The following is a 14,526-nucleotide window of genomic DNA, read 5'->3' as shown; positions in this document are numbered from 1 at the left end:
TCTATTTCCTAAACAATTATCGGTTTTGCCCTCATATTTGATATTATCTTACTCTTTTTCAAAAATTTTCTTCACCATCTACCATTAAAAATCAAGAACTACATCCATGATTTTTTTTATTTTTTTCCAAAAATTTGAATTTGCTCAAAATTTCTCAAACCCTAACCACCGGTAACCGACCCCCTCCCCGGCAGTAAGCGCAATAACCGCACGATAACGTGAACCTTGCTATCATCTCGACACATCATAGTGAAAATAAATTTCAGCATATGGACTTTTAACCTTATTATGCCTCGTGCCACAGTCTAGGGTGCTCAAAGTCTGGGTCCATCCTTTTCGGAGAATTAGGTTTTTCCCAAATAAGGGTGAAAACGGATTAGATTATATCGATCCAATTTGCTCTGAATCCGTTCAAAACGAGGATAAGGTATGGGTTTTTAGAAATCCGGCTGATATGAATGCGAATGCGAATGCGAATGGTATGGTGTGGATTCAGATTTGGATGTGGTATCTATAAAATCTGGCGGATATGGATTATATGATATTTCTATTGGATTATCTAGATAATCTGAAATTATCAACCCATATAATCACTCTATCTATTGCATATAACATGAGTCGACCCATTTTAATGACCTATATTATCAATTAACCTAATGGTCTGTTTGGTTGGGGGAGTGTTTAGGAGGCATTGGGAATTTAGAGGGATGAAGCTGTTAACTGTTTTATTTGGTTGGAAGACATGTGAATTTTGGTGGGATGTGGATGGGGAATTGAGGAATACCTGGGTACTGGGTGGTAATTGAGAATGAATTCCTCCTTTACTTTGCCTAAACAATTCTCAACCATCTGTTTTCATTAATGACCTAATCTCCAACTAAACTCCCTATCAATTTGTACCATGTGTACTAAACAAGATATTGGGATTAAAAATCAAATTCCCATCTTAATCTCACTATCAATTCCCTCATCTAAACTTCTAATCCCCTTCCTCAAGTTACCAAACAAGCTGTAAACTCCTTTGTTCGAGGATTTTATCGTCTTATCTCATACTTACGTAGTTGCGTTTTCATATAATGGATATTATTTATTCATGTTATTAGCAATGGATTATTCTTATGAGTCGTTATTGTTGTCCCCTGTATTGCTAAATCAATATCGTCCCTTGTATATATACATAACATCCAATAATTTTAATCCTTTTCCGAACCAAGTCCGCACCGCTCCGCACCCATTTCCGATATTCGAAACACGCTCCGCATCCGCACCCGTTTTTTTAAAAAATATCCGTTTTCACCCCTATTCCCAAACGTGTGATGTGTGATGGAAAAACCTGATCGTTTTCAGATAACGTTTGGGTGAGTGAGAGGGAGGTCGACGGGTGGCAAGCAATTTTCGCACAAGCGCGAGAGGAAAAGAAAACAAAAATGCTACTAACACACACAAACACAAAAAGAAAAAAAAACTCAATCTTTTCCCCTCCGGACTCCCGTCCCGTGGTACCAATACTACCCCTACACACACAACACACATCCCTCCCCCAACAATGCTGGACCCACTCCTCTCCTTGTCCATCTCCTATAAATACCCCCCGCTTCCCCCCACCTCATCCGCCTCAACTCAAGCAAAAGCCTCCCCCTCCAATTCAATTTCCTCTCTCTCCATCTCTCTCCTCCAATCGCTGCCTCGCTCACGCACGCGCGCTCTACCTACCTGAGGGCGAGGCTGGTGCCGATGGCAATGGAGGCTGCGGCGGAGAGGAGCGCCGGAGCAGGGGCGGCGGCGACGGCGGCGCCGGAGAGCGGTGGCGGTGGTGCAGGGGAGAGGCGGTCGCGGTTCAGGCGGATCTGCGTGTACTGCGGCAGCGCCAAGGGGAGGAAGGCCAGCTACCAGGACGCCGCCGTCGAGCTCGGCAAGGAACTGGTCAGGATTCTTCTTCTTCTTCTTCTTCTTCTTCTTCTTCTTCTTCTTCTTCTTTTTTGATTTGATTGATTGTCCTTTCTCCCTCCCTCCCTCCCAAATCCGTCATAAAAATCCAATCTTTTCATTTTCTACTTTTCTTTCTTTCTTCCCCCTCCGGGCTTCGCCGGCCGGCTCGCCGGCGGCGGCGGCGGCGACCGACTCTCCGGCTCGCCGTGGCCGTTTCTCTCTTGGTGCGCGTCCCTAGTATCCTAGGCAGCTATAGTAGTAGGTTTTCTAGATGAGCAAACAAAACCAATCATGATTGCTGGCGAGCGCGGTGACCTCAGTTGCGTCCCGAACGGAACAACAATCTTACAATTTTTGCATGCATCAAAACGCCACCACCATCTCCTCCCTCTCTCCCCCACCTTTTGGATTTTTCTTGTCGACTCAAGAGAGTAGAGAGAGGTTGATTGGTTTCTTGTTTTTTTACATTTCCCCTTTTGTTTTTGGTTCGTGTTGGTGCAGGTCGAGAGGGGCATAGACCTGGTCTACGGCGGTGGCTCCATCGGCCTCATGGGCCTCGTCTCCCACGCTGTTCACGACGGTGGTCGCCATGTCATTGGGTGAGTGATCCATTTGTCCATCTCTCTCTCTCTCTATCTTTCTCTGGTTGCTTGCCAGGTGAGATGTGTGAGAATGCATGCGTCGCTGGGATGATAAAAACGGCAGCTTTTGATCGCCAGATTGGGGGTAGGAGGAGTAGTAGGTGCTGAGTCCCTGCCCATTTTCGTCTCTCTTTCTTGGGTCTCAGTGTGGGGGGGGGGGGGGCATTTTGAATGCATCTGGGGCCTTTTCGCCTCCGTTTCCGAAAGGCTACTCGCCTGCATGCTTGAATTGTTGTTTGTGCAGCAGCACACTCCAACTTCACTTGGCCTGCTCCTGCATAGCTCAGCTCCTGCAATCTGCTGCTGCTGCTGCTGCTGCTAGCTTGCTAGTACTAGTGCTCTTCTCTTCTTTGCTCTCATTATTGTGCAGTGTTTATTTGGTCCAGCTCCCTCTCTCTCTCTATCTATCTGTATTGCTAGTGTGGTGTAGCTGTGCTGCCTGTGCAATAGCCTGGGCCTTGGCTTTGCCAGTCTCTTTACCAAGGGAGAGAAAGCAAGCCTGCTTGTTCTTACTACACCTGTTTGACCGCTTTTGTGCTAAAAACTGATGTGCTTTTCTGTTTCCTCTCTCTTTGTGTTCTTGGCAGGGTCATCCCGAAATCCTTGATGCCCAGAGAGGTGAGCTGTCTACTCCTGGAAGCTAGTAGGAGTAGTACTACTGCTATTACACAAGCTCGATCGATAGAGATAGATATAATCTTGATTGCTGTTTTTAATGTGGCCGTGCTGCTCCATTTTGTTCGGGGCGAAATTGATGAATGCTTTCAATTCCTCTCCCTGCTGGCTTCTGCTGCTGCTGCTGCTGCTGTGCGCAGCTGAAAAATAGGAGTTGCAATAAAGAACCAAGTTGGCATGCTGCTAGTGCTTATTGGGGGGACATGATGCATTTATGCTCATCACATGAATCTAATGCGCCTATCCAACAGCATTGCGTGCTGCTCTTAAATGGATTTTGAGCTATAGTAGCTGTCTAGGATGTGCCATCGCATTTGCCTTGCCTTCGGATAATTTACTGGGGCTTGCACGTAGTAGTAAGTGCAGTAACTGGGATTATTTACTCTTCTTGTACGTATCTCTACTTGTACTAGTACTCATTCGGTAGTACAATGTCTTAAAAATGGGACTTTCTTGATTGTCGTGGTCTTTGACCACTGCATTACGTACGTAGAACTTGTATTTCCTGTGTATTCTAATGTCGATGATGATCTCACGCTGAACAACTCTGTGTGCCGTAGTTTGCATCCGAATGTTGTCAGCCATGTATTTCTATGGACTTTTGCATTGCTAGTTTCACTAAAAAAGGTTTTTAAATATTTTTCTACTAGGATGATGAGCTTATTAACATGATTCTGAAAGAGAAACAAGTGTGATGTGTGCCGGATCCTCAATATATACTGGTTTTTCGTTTGCAGGTCACTGGTGAGCCTGTTGGTGAAGTTAGAGCGGTCTCTGGCATGCACGAGAGGAAGGCTGAAATGGCCCGGTTTGCTGATGCGTTCATTGCACTGCCTGGTATGATAATTTAGTTGCTACTACGACGTCGTTTGCAGTGAATTTTTTTTGATGCTGCATCCTAAGGATGCAAAATTTGACACTCTTAATTTGCGCGACAGGCGGCTACGGGACTCTTGAGGAGTTGCTTGAGGTCATCACCTGGGCCCAACTAGGAATCCACAAGAAGCCGGTAAGTAACCAACTGGTTCTGATTCCTCTGTATATCTTGTACTAGTAAGATTCACGAAGAAAACGAATGGCATTATTGCGCGATAATTTGGAGGCCATGTGGTTGTGCGTGCATGATCCCGAATTCCTTTCTTGTCTCTGGTTGCAATTGAGGCAAATTAATAATCGCAAAGTCGTTGGATCCATTGAGATCTTGTGCTAACATCTTGCCCTTGATTATGGCTTCGTGGTGCTCCCATGTGGTTGGCTGAAGGTTTTGCCATCTAGAAACCGAATTATTGACCAATAGTTTAAGCCCTCTATGATCTGCAGATCTTACAGTACATTAGGCGATAGCTTGGGGATCACGAGATCTGCACCCTCTATTGTTTATGCTTCCTGTTAATATGATATATGCTTTATACTTTTATGAATGTTCCAACTCATCTAATAGAATGATGTTCGCAGGATCTTGTACCTGTCATTTTTTTTAATTCAAAAAGGAACTTATCGTTTGCATCTATGCTAAATTAATGACCCAATGGATCTGAGCAGTGCATTAAACCTCATTCATCATGCCTAGCAATCAGCTTTGCTGATGGCCCCCACAAAATTCATATGGTGTCGTGTAACTGTATTAACTAGGATAGTGATCCTTCTTGGATCCATGTTTTTAGAGGAATGCTCGTCTTTTAATCGCGCGGGATTTCCCTTATTGCTCTCAAATGCACATTCTCTACTCCTAGCTCTAACAGCTCCTCAATATTTACCAGGTTGGCCTTCTGAATGTCGACGGGTTTTATGATCCTTTTCTATCCTTCATTGACATGGCTGTCAGCGAAGGATTCATAGCGGAGGATGCGCGGCGCATTATCATCTCGGCTCCAACTGCCAGGGAGCTAGTTCTGAAGCTTGAGGTAAAAAAAACTCACAGCTTGCACTGTTCCATTTTCGACACATTGCCCTACATGGCAATTTCCTTCTCATAACACCAAGTTTGTATGTACCCTTTTGGAAATTTCAGGAGTATGTTCCCGAGTACGAGGTCGGCTTGGTTTGGGACGATCAGATGCCGCACAGCTTCGCGCCTGACCTCGAGACCAGGATCACCTCATCCTGATCTCTCGGCTCTGGCCCTATTCTTACCCAAGCTTCTAACCGGCGGACGACGATACCTTCTTCTCGTGCCGAAGCCGAATATGATCCTGGAGGAAGTTTGTTTTTCTCAGCCAGGGGAAAGTAACATCCACTAACCGAAAAGATTTAGCCAAAGGCGGCCCCTAGCTCGGGTCTGCCGATTTGTTGTTTTGGCAAAATATGTCAATTGGGACAGTATTTAGCATTAGCAGTGCCTCCTCAATGCTGTTCTTTTGGCCCCCCTCCCTCCTCACTAGCTAGAAGAAGGAATATATGTATATGCAAGTAATATTAGTAGCATCTGTCTATCTTGATCTTCTCCATATGCCTGTGCAATCTGTGTCCCCTTGTTTGATCCGATTCTGCACTGAAATTGATCATGCACGTGTGGATGGATGGATTCGGATTCAGAACTGATTCCTGGAAATGATTTGATGATTCGTCTCTAAAAGAAAAGAATCTCTGAAAGTCTGAACCATGTTTGACTAACTGAAGAAATGTGTCTCATCTATTGCTGATGGAAAAGGTGGTCCGGGTCCGGGCTTTCCGGCTGGCCGGCCGGCGTCGCCGTCGGCAGCGATGGGACGTGCCGTCGCCGGTTGTCGGCAAGGGACAGGGAGGCAGCCGGTGGGGCTCGCCGGGGCGACGAATTGGGTCACCGGATTTGGACGTGCCGTTGCTCCTGCCCTTTCGGTTGGTTAGGTTGGTTGGTTTGTTGGTTGGTTTGGTTCCTGCGTTTGATTCCAATTCCAAAGGGGGGAGGTTGACATTGGAATTCTGGTGTTCCCTGGCCTGAGGAAATGCAGGGCAAAGATGGTGATGACTTGTGATTTATATATAAAGAAAAAGGAGATGGTGATGACTTTGTGATAGGTTTTCACTTGTGGGACCTTTTATTTTTCTTCTTCTGAAAATCCAACTTTTTGGTCTTTGGTTGATGTTTGATTCTAGTACTGAATTGGGAGAGTGTTAGAGCTAACATATACTCCCTCCGTTTCAAAATGTTTGACACCGTTGACTTTTTAGCACATGTTTGACCGTTCGTCTTATTTAAAAACTTTTGTGAAATATATAAAATTATATGCATACATAAAATATATTTAACAATGAATCAAATGATAATCAAATGATAGTAAAAGAATTAATAATTACTTAAATTTTTTGAATAAGACGAACGGTCAAACATGTGCTAAAAAGTCAACGTAGTCAAATATTTTGAAATGGAGGGAGTATAATATCTTAACTATAGGGTACGGTTGGCTTTATTTTTTTTTCTCTCCTAAATTTAATATAAATATTTTGGAGCATGCGTAGAGCGAACTCTTGCAAGAGTAACACGTCTCGTTTTTCTCTCTCTCTCTCTTTTTCACGTAAGTTTATAGTTGACATATAACTCACCATTATGCTCTAATAGTTAACTAGTGTGTAAATTTCAGCACTAGTTTACTACTACTTTATTACTAGTGTTAAGTAGTGGATATAGTTGAACCGCGTACATATCGATTCATCATATGTTCTTATTGATCTATTTTTAAGGATTTACAGGAGGACGCGTAGTGTATATGTAGAATCTTGATGACTTGATCCTCTGTATCCTCATTGGTACTATGCGTAGAATCTTGGTGACTCGATATTCTATATCCTTATTGGAACAATTTGTAGGTTTGGTGGCTGAAGGTCATGTGATCGGCCCATTGCTAATTTCTCTCTCAGTGGTATGCGAAGGCATTATCGGCACGTGACCGTGTGTATGTGTTCTTTTATAATTATAGCCTTACAAGGCTGTAGTTTAGTCTAGCGCTGTTTGTATATTTATTATTTTTGAAATTGTAGGTGTTAAGTACTACTGAATATGTTTCGATCAGATATTCATATAGGATTGTGTTGAATGGTCCCATGCTCCCATCAGGGTACTCGAGGGATCGCACGATCAAAATCAAGTCGTATGCATATATGATCAGGGCAACTAGTCTTACGCTCCTATAAAACAATAGTGTCTCATCGGTTGATCATATTCCCTATTAAGTTAGAACGTCTTATTAGAGAATAAAAATTAATTTATAAGTAAAACTTTTATATATCCGTTATAGTGACTTAAAAGCCAAGGCTAAAAAAATTACATTGAAAATATATTAAAAGGTAAAAAAAAATATCACATTGAAAACATCTCAAAATCAAGATCAAAATCAAGTTTGAAAATTTAAATTTTAGCTTTTTCTTTGTATTATTAGGCTAACCGGTGAGGCTCTATTTTAGGGATAATAGGATCAGATCACGTCGACAAGGATCAAGCCACTACATACCCTTTCAATTTATACAGATACTTAAATTCCGGGATAATGATACGATATCCACAGCAAGAGGGGGGATTGCCTGCCACACTGGTTGGATTACTCACGGTTGTTTTGCGGCACCAATTTTCGTCGATCCTACCCTACTACCCGTCATAGCATGTGAATGGAAACAATGTAGTTTTCCGGCGACACTCATCGCACCGGTGATGGAGACGGCGACTCTCGTGTCCATCCAAAGTCATCACGTCCACCATATAATACTAGTAAACACGATTAAGGCCGTTTTCAGTTTGCAACTTTTCCGTTTTGTTTTTCTGCCTATTCTTCTTCTTCTTCTTTCTTTTCTTCCATCTGCCATATCGTTTCATGCCAAGCCAATAATTGGAGAGTCGCTTTTCTGCCAACCTTTTTTTTTCTTTTTTACTAATTACTCCATCCGTCCCAAAATATAACTACTTTTAGCCTTCAGGATTTGTCCCAAAATATAATAATTTCTTAACCAACAATCTCTTCCCAACCAATTACAACCCTGCGCCATCCACCTTTTCCACCTATCTCCACTACTCATCCAATCACAACCTTTCATCATTCACTTCTACCTACTTTTTTAATAACCGTGTCCATCTCTAAAACTTCTTTTACCGACCTCTTCGATGGATTCTGACGGTGGACTGCTGTTGGTTCCAACTCTGAGCTTTTGAAGGGATCAATATGTCTGAAGATGTTGGCAGTGATTGATTTGGTAGAACAAACAAGAGGCTTGTCAAAGTCTAATGGAGACTGTTAATTACCCTATTATTTTGCCGGGGCTTTGGTGTTAGGATGTCAAATTGCATGCTTTGTTGGCGTGGAAGAAGGTACTAAAGAGTATTATAGTAGTAACTTGACTGGGGGAAAAATGCAGTGACTTGGAATAATTGTACCGAACAAATACATATTTGACTTCAACTGATTGGTGGCATACAAGGATACAATCATACAAGGCTTTGCACGAATGACATAAGATAAGCATGCTTTTGAAACGGGTAAACCGGTTTTAAATACTAATCTATAGCCTCTTTAGACTTTAGAAGCAGTGAACTGGAACACATATACCAAACAGAGGCACAAATGCGTAATGCATGACATCTCAAGGTCTAAACAGCTGACTCCGCAGCTAAACAATGTGCATAACTTGTATCTCAAGGTTGAACACTAGTAGAAATTCAGGAATTGTACCAGAAACTTTGATACAACCACTATCCCATCTTGCACGAAGAAACCTATGTAGTAACAGGAATGTCAAACCGACCAATTCTTTCCGTGCAGCAAGTACAAAGCAGTACACACTTCTTATAAAAAAAACAGCACGCATCTGAACGAGTCCATGTATGGTGTGCATTAGAAAAGGTTGACAAGAATCGTCCTTATCTATCTGGACTGCCCGCCGGCAGAATTCATCAGCAGCATAAGAGTTACACGGCAGTGATGTTATTTTACCTGAGGAGAGGAGAAACGGTTCCAGTATTTCTTTTACTCGAATGGAACGGGTGTGCCTTGCTTCTTGTTGACAATGGCCATGGCCAAGTACCTAGTACCCATGCCAATTGGGGTTTGGTCGTCAGGACCTTCCCAGAATGGGGCTTCACCATCTCCGACAAGACGCCAGTAGCCTGTCCTCAGAGACTCGGCCTGCTCATCAGTAGCACAGTTTTGGAGCAGGGCTTCCACACGGAAGTTTATACCAAGAGAGCCCAAGAACTGGGATTGAGTCATTGGCCCATGAACAGAAATATCATCTGCAGAAAGTTCAAGACAGACCTAGTAAGAAATGTTTGTCTGGACATGAGAAAAACAAGCAGAAAGGATTTAAGATATCTGTGCAAACCTGAAGCTTCCTTAGCGGAGTGTCTGATTGATGCAAAATCAACATAAGCACTCAGATCGGCTGAACCAGGGTTATCCAATATGTGTACAAACTTGTGCTTGCGGATTGCCTGCATAAATTATAGTATTGTTAGTGCCAAAGAAATTAATTAAATTATTTCTTACATAAAAATATACAGCAAAAGCTCAGTGTGAGCACAAAAATCAAAATCCAAATAATGCAGAAATGCAGGACATGAATTTAGGTTCAAACACTAGCCATTGTTACAGACTACAGAAGCATATGGATCTAGGACATAAATTTAATGTTATAGAGGCATTAGACCAGGATTGGACAGAGCCATGGGTTCATATTGTGCAGTAAAACAAATTTAATATCCAAACCTGAAGACTATCAGAGACTATTCCATCTTTTCCGTAGTCAATGATAAGTGCACCCCCTCCATCCGAGCTAATTCTATCTGCAATCTGTTCAGTGATCTCCATTGCTTTCGGGCAGACTTCAATATGCTCAACTTTCTCAAGTTCCTCAGAACTAGCCCAACCGCACCGCTTGGAAAGGAAAAGTAAAGAGGCTGTAGGCTGTGGAGATAGAACAAAGCGAAACCTGCTACAAAGTTAGAATTACACATCTCCATAAGGTTAACCACTTAAAAATAAAATTTGTAAATCCTACGATGAGTCTTCTGCAAGATCCACCATCTTCTCGCACCAGCCACGTGATGCTTTCTGAAGAGAAGAAAAAGGACGGTTCAGTGGAATGCATGAACAATATTCAATCTGTTTGTGTCACAAAACATTAAGAGGTGGAATTGCTGGTGTAACCAGACCTGAAATTGATGAATTGGCAAGGCATCATAGAATTCATGTGCAATAATTATAGTTGGCACTGCAGAGAATACATATACAAACAGAACAAGCATAAGAAATCTGATCAAGATGTCAAAAAGAAAATAGCTTGACGAAAAAGAGAACTAGATAAAGGCGGCAACCAGTTTCAAAGTCAACCATGACACTTACGAGAAAATATTTACAATCTAATACTAAAAATGAGCATATATCACGAGAACACTATACACTTTACACATGCAAAAACAACTAAATTACCAAATATGAAATGGTAACATATGTGCAAGGAGATGATACAACTAATTAGAAAAATTACAGTCCATTGGCACATTCAATTCTTTTGGCTCCTCGCCACAAGAGTTGAACCGCAGATTAACTAAACCCAATCTGTTACTTCCTCCGTTTCATATTATAAGACTTTCTAGCATTGTCCATATTCATATATATGTTAATGAATCTAGACATATATGTGTGCTTAGATTCATTAACATCTATATGAATGTGAGCAATGCTAGAAAGTCTTATAAACTGAAACGGAGGTAGTACTCAATTATACACGATGGCACATTCGGTACCATAATAAAATAAAAAACATAATGTTTCCCCTTATCTTATATAGCTAATGTCCTTAAAGCTTTCCCTACTGTACTTAACAATGCATGCCAAATCAGTGCTGCCAAACTGATGAATGGTAACTGCAGCGGCAAAAACAAAATGGACCTTTGAATAGAAAGGACAAAACAAAATGCCATTCTTTGGGTATCAAAACTGAAATTGCACTTATTTTCAGTACAAAAACAAATTTTACCAAGTGTGAAAGTTGATAATACAAGTGCTTATGAGCCTTCAACAATAGTTAATGTTCATTAGAAGCAAAGTTATCAATGAAAGAACTCCATACATCCTGAAGGAACCTGTTCAAGGGAAGCATGCCAGTGTACAGGGGCTCCACAAAGCTTGCTAACTGTCCTTGTTTTATCGCCAATGGGCTCATCTTCACATTTCAGAGTATTGTATTGCACCTTTTGTAACGTGGGGCTACATTCTACCAAGTTAATGTTGAGTGCTTTGGTGAAATTAACAAATTTTGATGACCCCTGTTCCAATGGATGCATCAGTCAAAGACACAAATCGGGAAAGTTCAAAATAGGATAGATGCAAGCAGAAATGCATTACACGAAGTAAATCTGCCAAGAGAGTTCCGCGCCCTGGACCAAGCTCAATCAGATTGACTTTCTCTGGCTGCCCCATTTGCTCCCAGAGGCACATTGCCCACACACCAGTCATCTGAGGAAAAGAAACATCATTAATTGCTCTCATCTAGCACCCCATAGCACGAACACATGAATTAATTGTCCTATAATCTTCACAAGAAGAATTGCTTTGAACCTGAGTGCCATCATTCGGTCATTCCCTATTCTAATAACCCTACAGGGCGAAAGAAAAATGATATGCAGAGGCATGGTAATTATTACTTCAACAATACAAATTTACCTCTCCAAACATTTGGCTGACCTCCGGCGAGGTGATGAAATCCCCGGATGTCCCGAACACGTCGCGGTTGATGTAGAACCCTGACTGCGGGTTCGTCAGCACCTCCTCCATGTACTCGGCTACGCTGATAGGCCCGCTGCGGAACTAACCTCCGAATCACAATTTTCACAACACCAAATCACATTTTCCGCATTGGCAAACAGTAGAGATTATCACGAAGAGGCTCATTATAAACAGCGGACACCTTTATGATGCTCTTGAGGTGCTTCACTAGCTCGGAATCCGACGACGGCTCGTGCGAGTGCTCTGCGGCATAAACCCGACGCAAACCATGAGAAAACCCTAAATCCAGACACCGCCGTTGCGTCCGTGCGAGCGCGCGCGCGAGAGAGGAAGGGTTTGGACCTGGGGGATTGTACAGGCCGGAGCGGTCGATGGTGATGCTGAGACTGGAGCCGGGTTCCCCCGATTCCGCTCGGTTATCCCCATCCGCCGCGGCGTCGGAGGGCGGTGGGGGTGGCGGTGGCGGCGGCGAAGGGGAGGACGTCGGCGCGGAGGAGTAGCGGGAGAGGATGGAGGTGGATACCGGAGGCGCGAATCGCCGGTGAGTGGAAGCGCCGCCTCCACCGCCGGATACGCGGGGGCCTAGGCGGCGGAGGAGGGCGGAGGCGGCGGCGGCGGCCGGGCTCCGAAACATCTCGACGGCGGCGCGGGGAGGAGAGAGAAGGGTTTGGGCTTTCGCCGGAAGGAGACGAGGAGGAGGAGGCGCCACGTGTGGGCCTTGCTAGGGCATTGGGCTTTCTGGCCCATTAGACTTGTTTCTCTCCAAATTAAGACAGAAAAACATTAAAACCCCCTAAAAAGTTCTAAAATCTTGATGGAAGATGTTACCAAACTTACCATTGTGAATAAAATCCCAGCACTCCTAACCTGGGAAAAGAAAATTCAAGTAGCACTAATCTCACCAGCGATAAATTTGGTTTATTAAAATATGTCATTACCATTTTTTTTTGGGTGGGGCGTGGGCAAACATACCTAACTGAGGCCGCAAAATATCTGCATTCCAAATCTGGGACATTTTCAAAATTTTGATGAGGGTTGGAACAATTGTTTTTCTGCCAATTTTTCTTAGTGCTGTTGTTAAGGGGGGTTAAGGGCTATCATACGGTTTGAAACCAAATGGACTCCCAACCAAAATCCATAGCCAAAATTGTAGCTTTGTATAAGTTGGAACAATCAAAATTTTGGTAGTGAAGAAAATGGCCAAATTTATCGGTGTTAACAAAGTTTTTGTGGTTGGTTTGGGCACCAATTCGAATAAACCCATACACTTGTGTTTTAATTTCAAAATTTGGGTGGAATGTGCACAATGTTTAGAAAAGTTTATTGTTGTGTGATTCTCTTATTCTACAATTACAATAATTTCACACAATGAAGTAGATGAGATGAGAAAACCAACAATAATACTTAATAGTAAATGAAACAATAAGAACACTCTCCCCATACCGATTAAGTTACAACAATCCCTTCTCTTCCCTAGTTAGAAGAGAAAGAAATTGCATAATGAAATAGGTATGATTCTCACACGTTAGAAAGATAGTACGACTAATCAAAACATAGGTTCTCCATAATACATACACAAGAGTAGTGTGTCAACATATTGATCCTACCATTTTTTAAAAGATTCTAAATACACTTTGGGGTGATCACTTTGATACCCAAAGTCAAGGAAGCTAACCGTATCCAACAATACAGACCAATTTGCCTCCTAAATGCTAGCTTCAAAATTTTCACTAAGGTGGTCACTAATAGAATAAACTCGGTGGCTGACCGTATAGTGAGTCTTAACTCAAACAGCTTTCATGAGAGGTCGCAACATCCTAGATGGGGTTGTCGTCATACATGAAACTGTTCATAAGTTGCATCGAAATTGAGTGGGGTCATCCTTAAGATTGACTTTGAGAAGGCTTATGACAAAGTAAAATGGCCTTTCCTACTACAAACTCTTCGTATGAAAGGTTTCTCGCCAAGATGGATTTCTTGGATTGAGTCCTTCATTTCGGGAGGAAGTGTAGCAATCAAAGTTAATGATGACGTTGGACGGTTCTTTCAAACAAAGAAAGGCCTTCAACAAGGTGACCCGCTATCTCCCATTTTATTCAATATTATAGCGAACATGCTAGCGGTTATGATCCAGAGAGCAAATAATGCAAGACAGCTTGTTGGAGTGGTGCCTCATCTCATTGATGGTGGATTGTCCATCCTCCAATACGCTGATGATATTGTACTCTTTATGGAACATGATCTAGAGAAAGCTTGTAATCTGAAAATGTTGTTGAACGTTTTCGAAGAATTATCTGGCTTAAAGATTAATTTTCATAAGAGCGAGCTTTACTGCTTTGGTGAAGCCCAAACAGCTCAGGATCAATATACTAACCTTTTTCAATGTGAGGTTGGTTCTTTTCCATTCTGTTACCTTGGCATTCCTATACATCATAGGAGACCTCGTAATTCGGAGTGGAAGGAAGTGATTGAGCGGCTTGAAAAACGGTTGGCAAGTTGGAAAGGCAAACTTTTATCACTTGGAGGGCGACTAACACTAATCAATTCAGTGCTTACCAGCCTACCAATGTATATAATGTCCTTTTTGGAAA

The 14,526-nt window shown here is 42.5% G+C and overlaps 2 protein-coding genes across 3 annotated transcripts; one reads left to right on the top strand and one right to left on the bottom strand.

Annotated features, from left to right (window-relative positions):
• Nucleotides 1-1,612: 1,612 nt before the first annotated feature.
• Nucleotides 1,613-5,691, top strand: LOC4324445 (cytokinin riboside 5'-monophosphate phosphoribohydrolase LOG-like). Its single transcript, NM_001428110.1, has 7 exons — nucleotides 1,613-1,923; nucleotides 2,431-2,528; nucleotides 3,158-3,188; nucleotides 3,983-4,082; nucleotides 4,184-4,254; nucleotides 5,006-5,149; nucleotides 5,257-5,691. The coding sequence occupies exons 1-7, from the start codon at nucleotides 1,735-1,737 to the stop codon at nucleotides 5,350-5,352; spliced, it is 729 nt and encodes a 242-aa protein (NP_001415039.1). The 5' UTR covers nucleotides 1,613-1,734; the 3' UTR covers nucleotides 5,353-5,691.
• A 3,075-nt stretch (nucleotides 5,692-8,766) lies between these two features.
• LOC4324444 (uncharacterized) lies at nucleotides 8,767-12,677 on the bottom strand. Of its 2 annotated transcripts, XM_015766938.3 has the most exons (11): nucleotides 12,278-12,663; nucleotides 12,117-12,178; nucleotides 11,873-12,016; nucleotides 11,555-11,665; nucleotides 11,280-11,475; nucleotides 10,360-10,418; nucleotides 10,206-10,258; nucleotides 9,914-10,136; nucleotides 9,531-9,639; nucleotides 9,143-9,441; nucleotides 8,767-8,925 (listed from the first exon to the last, which is right to left on the bottom strand). In XM_015766938.3, the coding sequence occupies exons 1-10, from the start codon at nucleotides 12,567-12,569 to the stop codon at nucleotides 9,176-9,178; spliced, it is 1,515 nt and encodes a 504-aa protein (XP_015622424.1). In that variant the 5' UTR covers nucleotides 12,570-12,663; the 3' UTR covers nucleotides 8,767-8,925; nucleotides 9,143-9,175. The 2 variants fall into 2 exon arrangements, with proteins under 2 accessions (XP_015622424.1, XP_015622423.1); XM_015766937.3 differs by having other exon boundaries at nucleotides 8,767-9,441; nucleotides 12,278-12,677.
• Between the last annotated feature and the right edge of the window lie 1,849 nt (nucleotides 12,678-14,526).

This window comes from Oryza sativa, chromosome 1 (genome assembly GCF_034140825.1).
Source record: "Oryza sativa Japonica Group chromosome 1, ASM3414082v1".
In the NCBI taxonomy this organism is placed as follows: Eukaryota; Viridiplantae; Streptophyta; class Magnoliopsida; order Poales; family Poaceae; genus Oryza; species Oryza sativa.
Note: the sequence above shows the minus strand (reverse complement) of the source record. Positions and strands in the feature narration are given on the sequence as shown.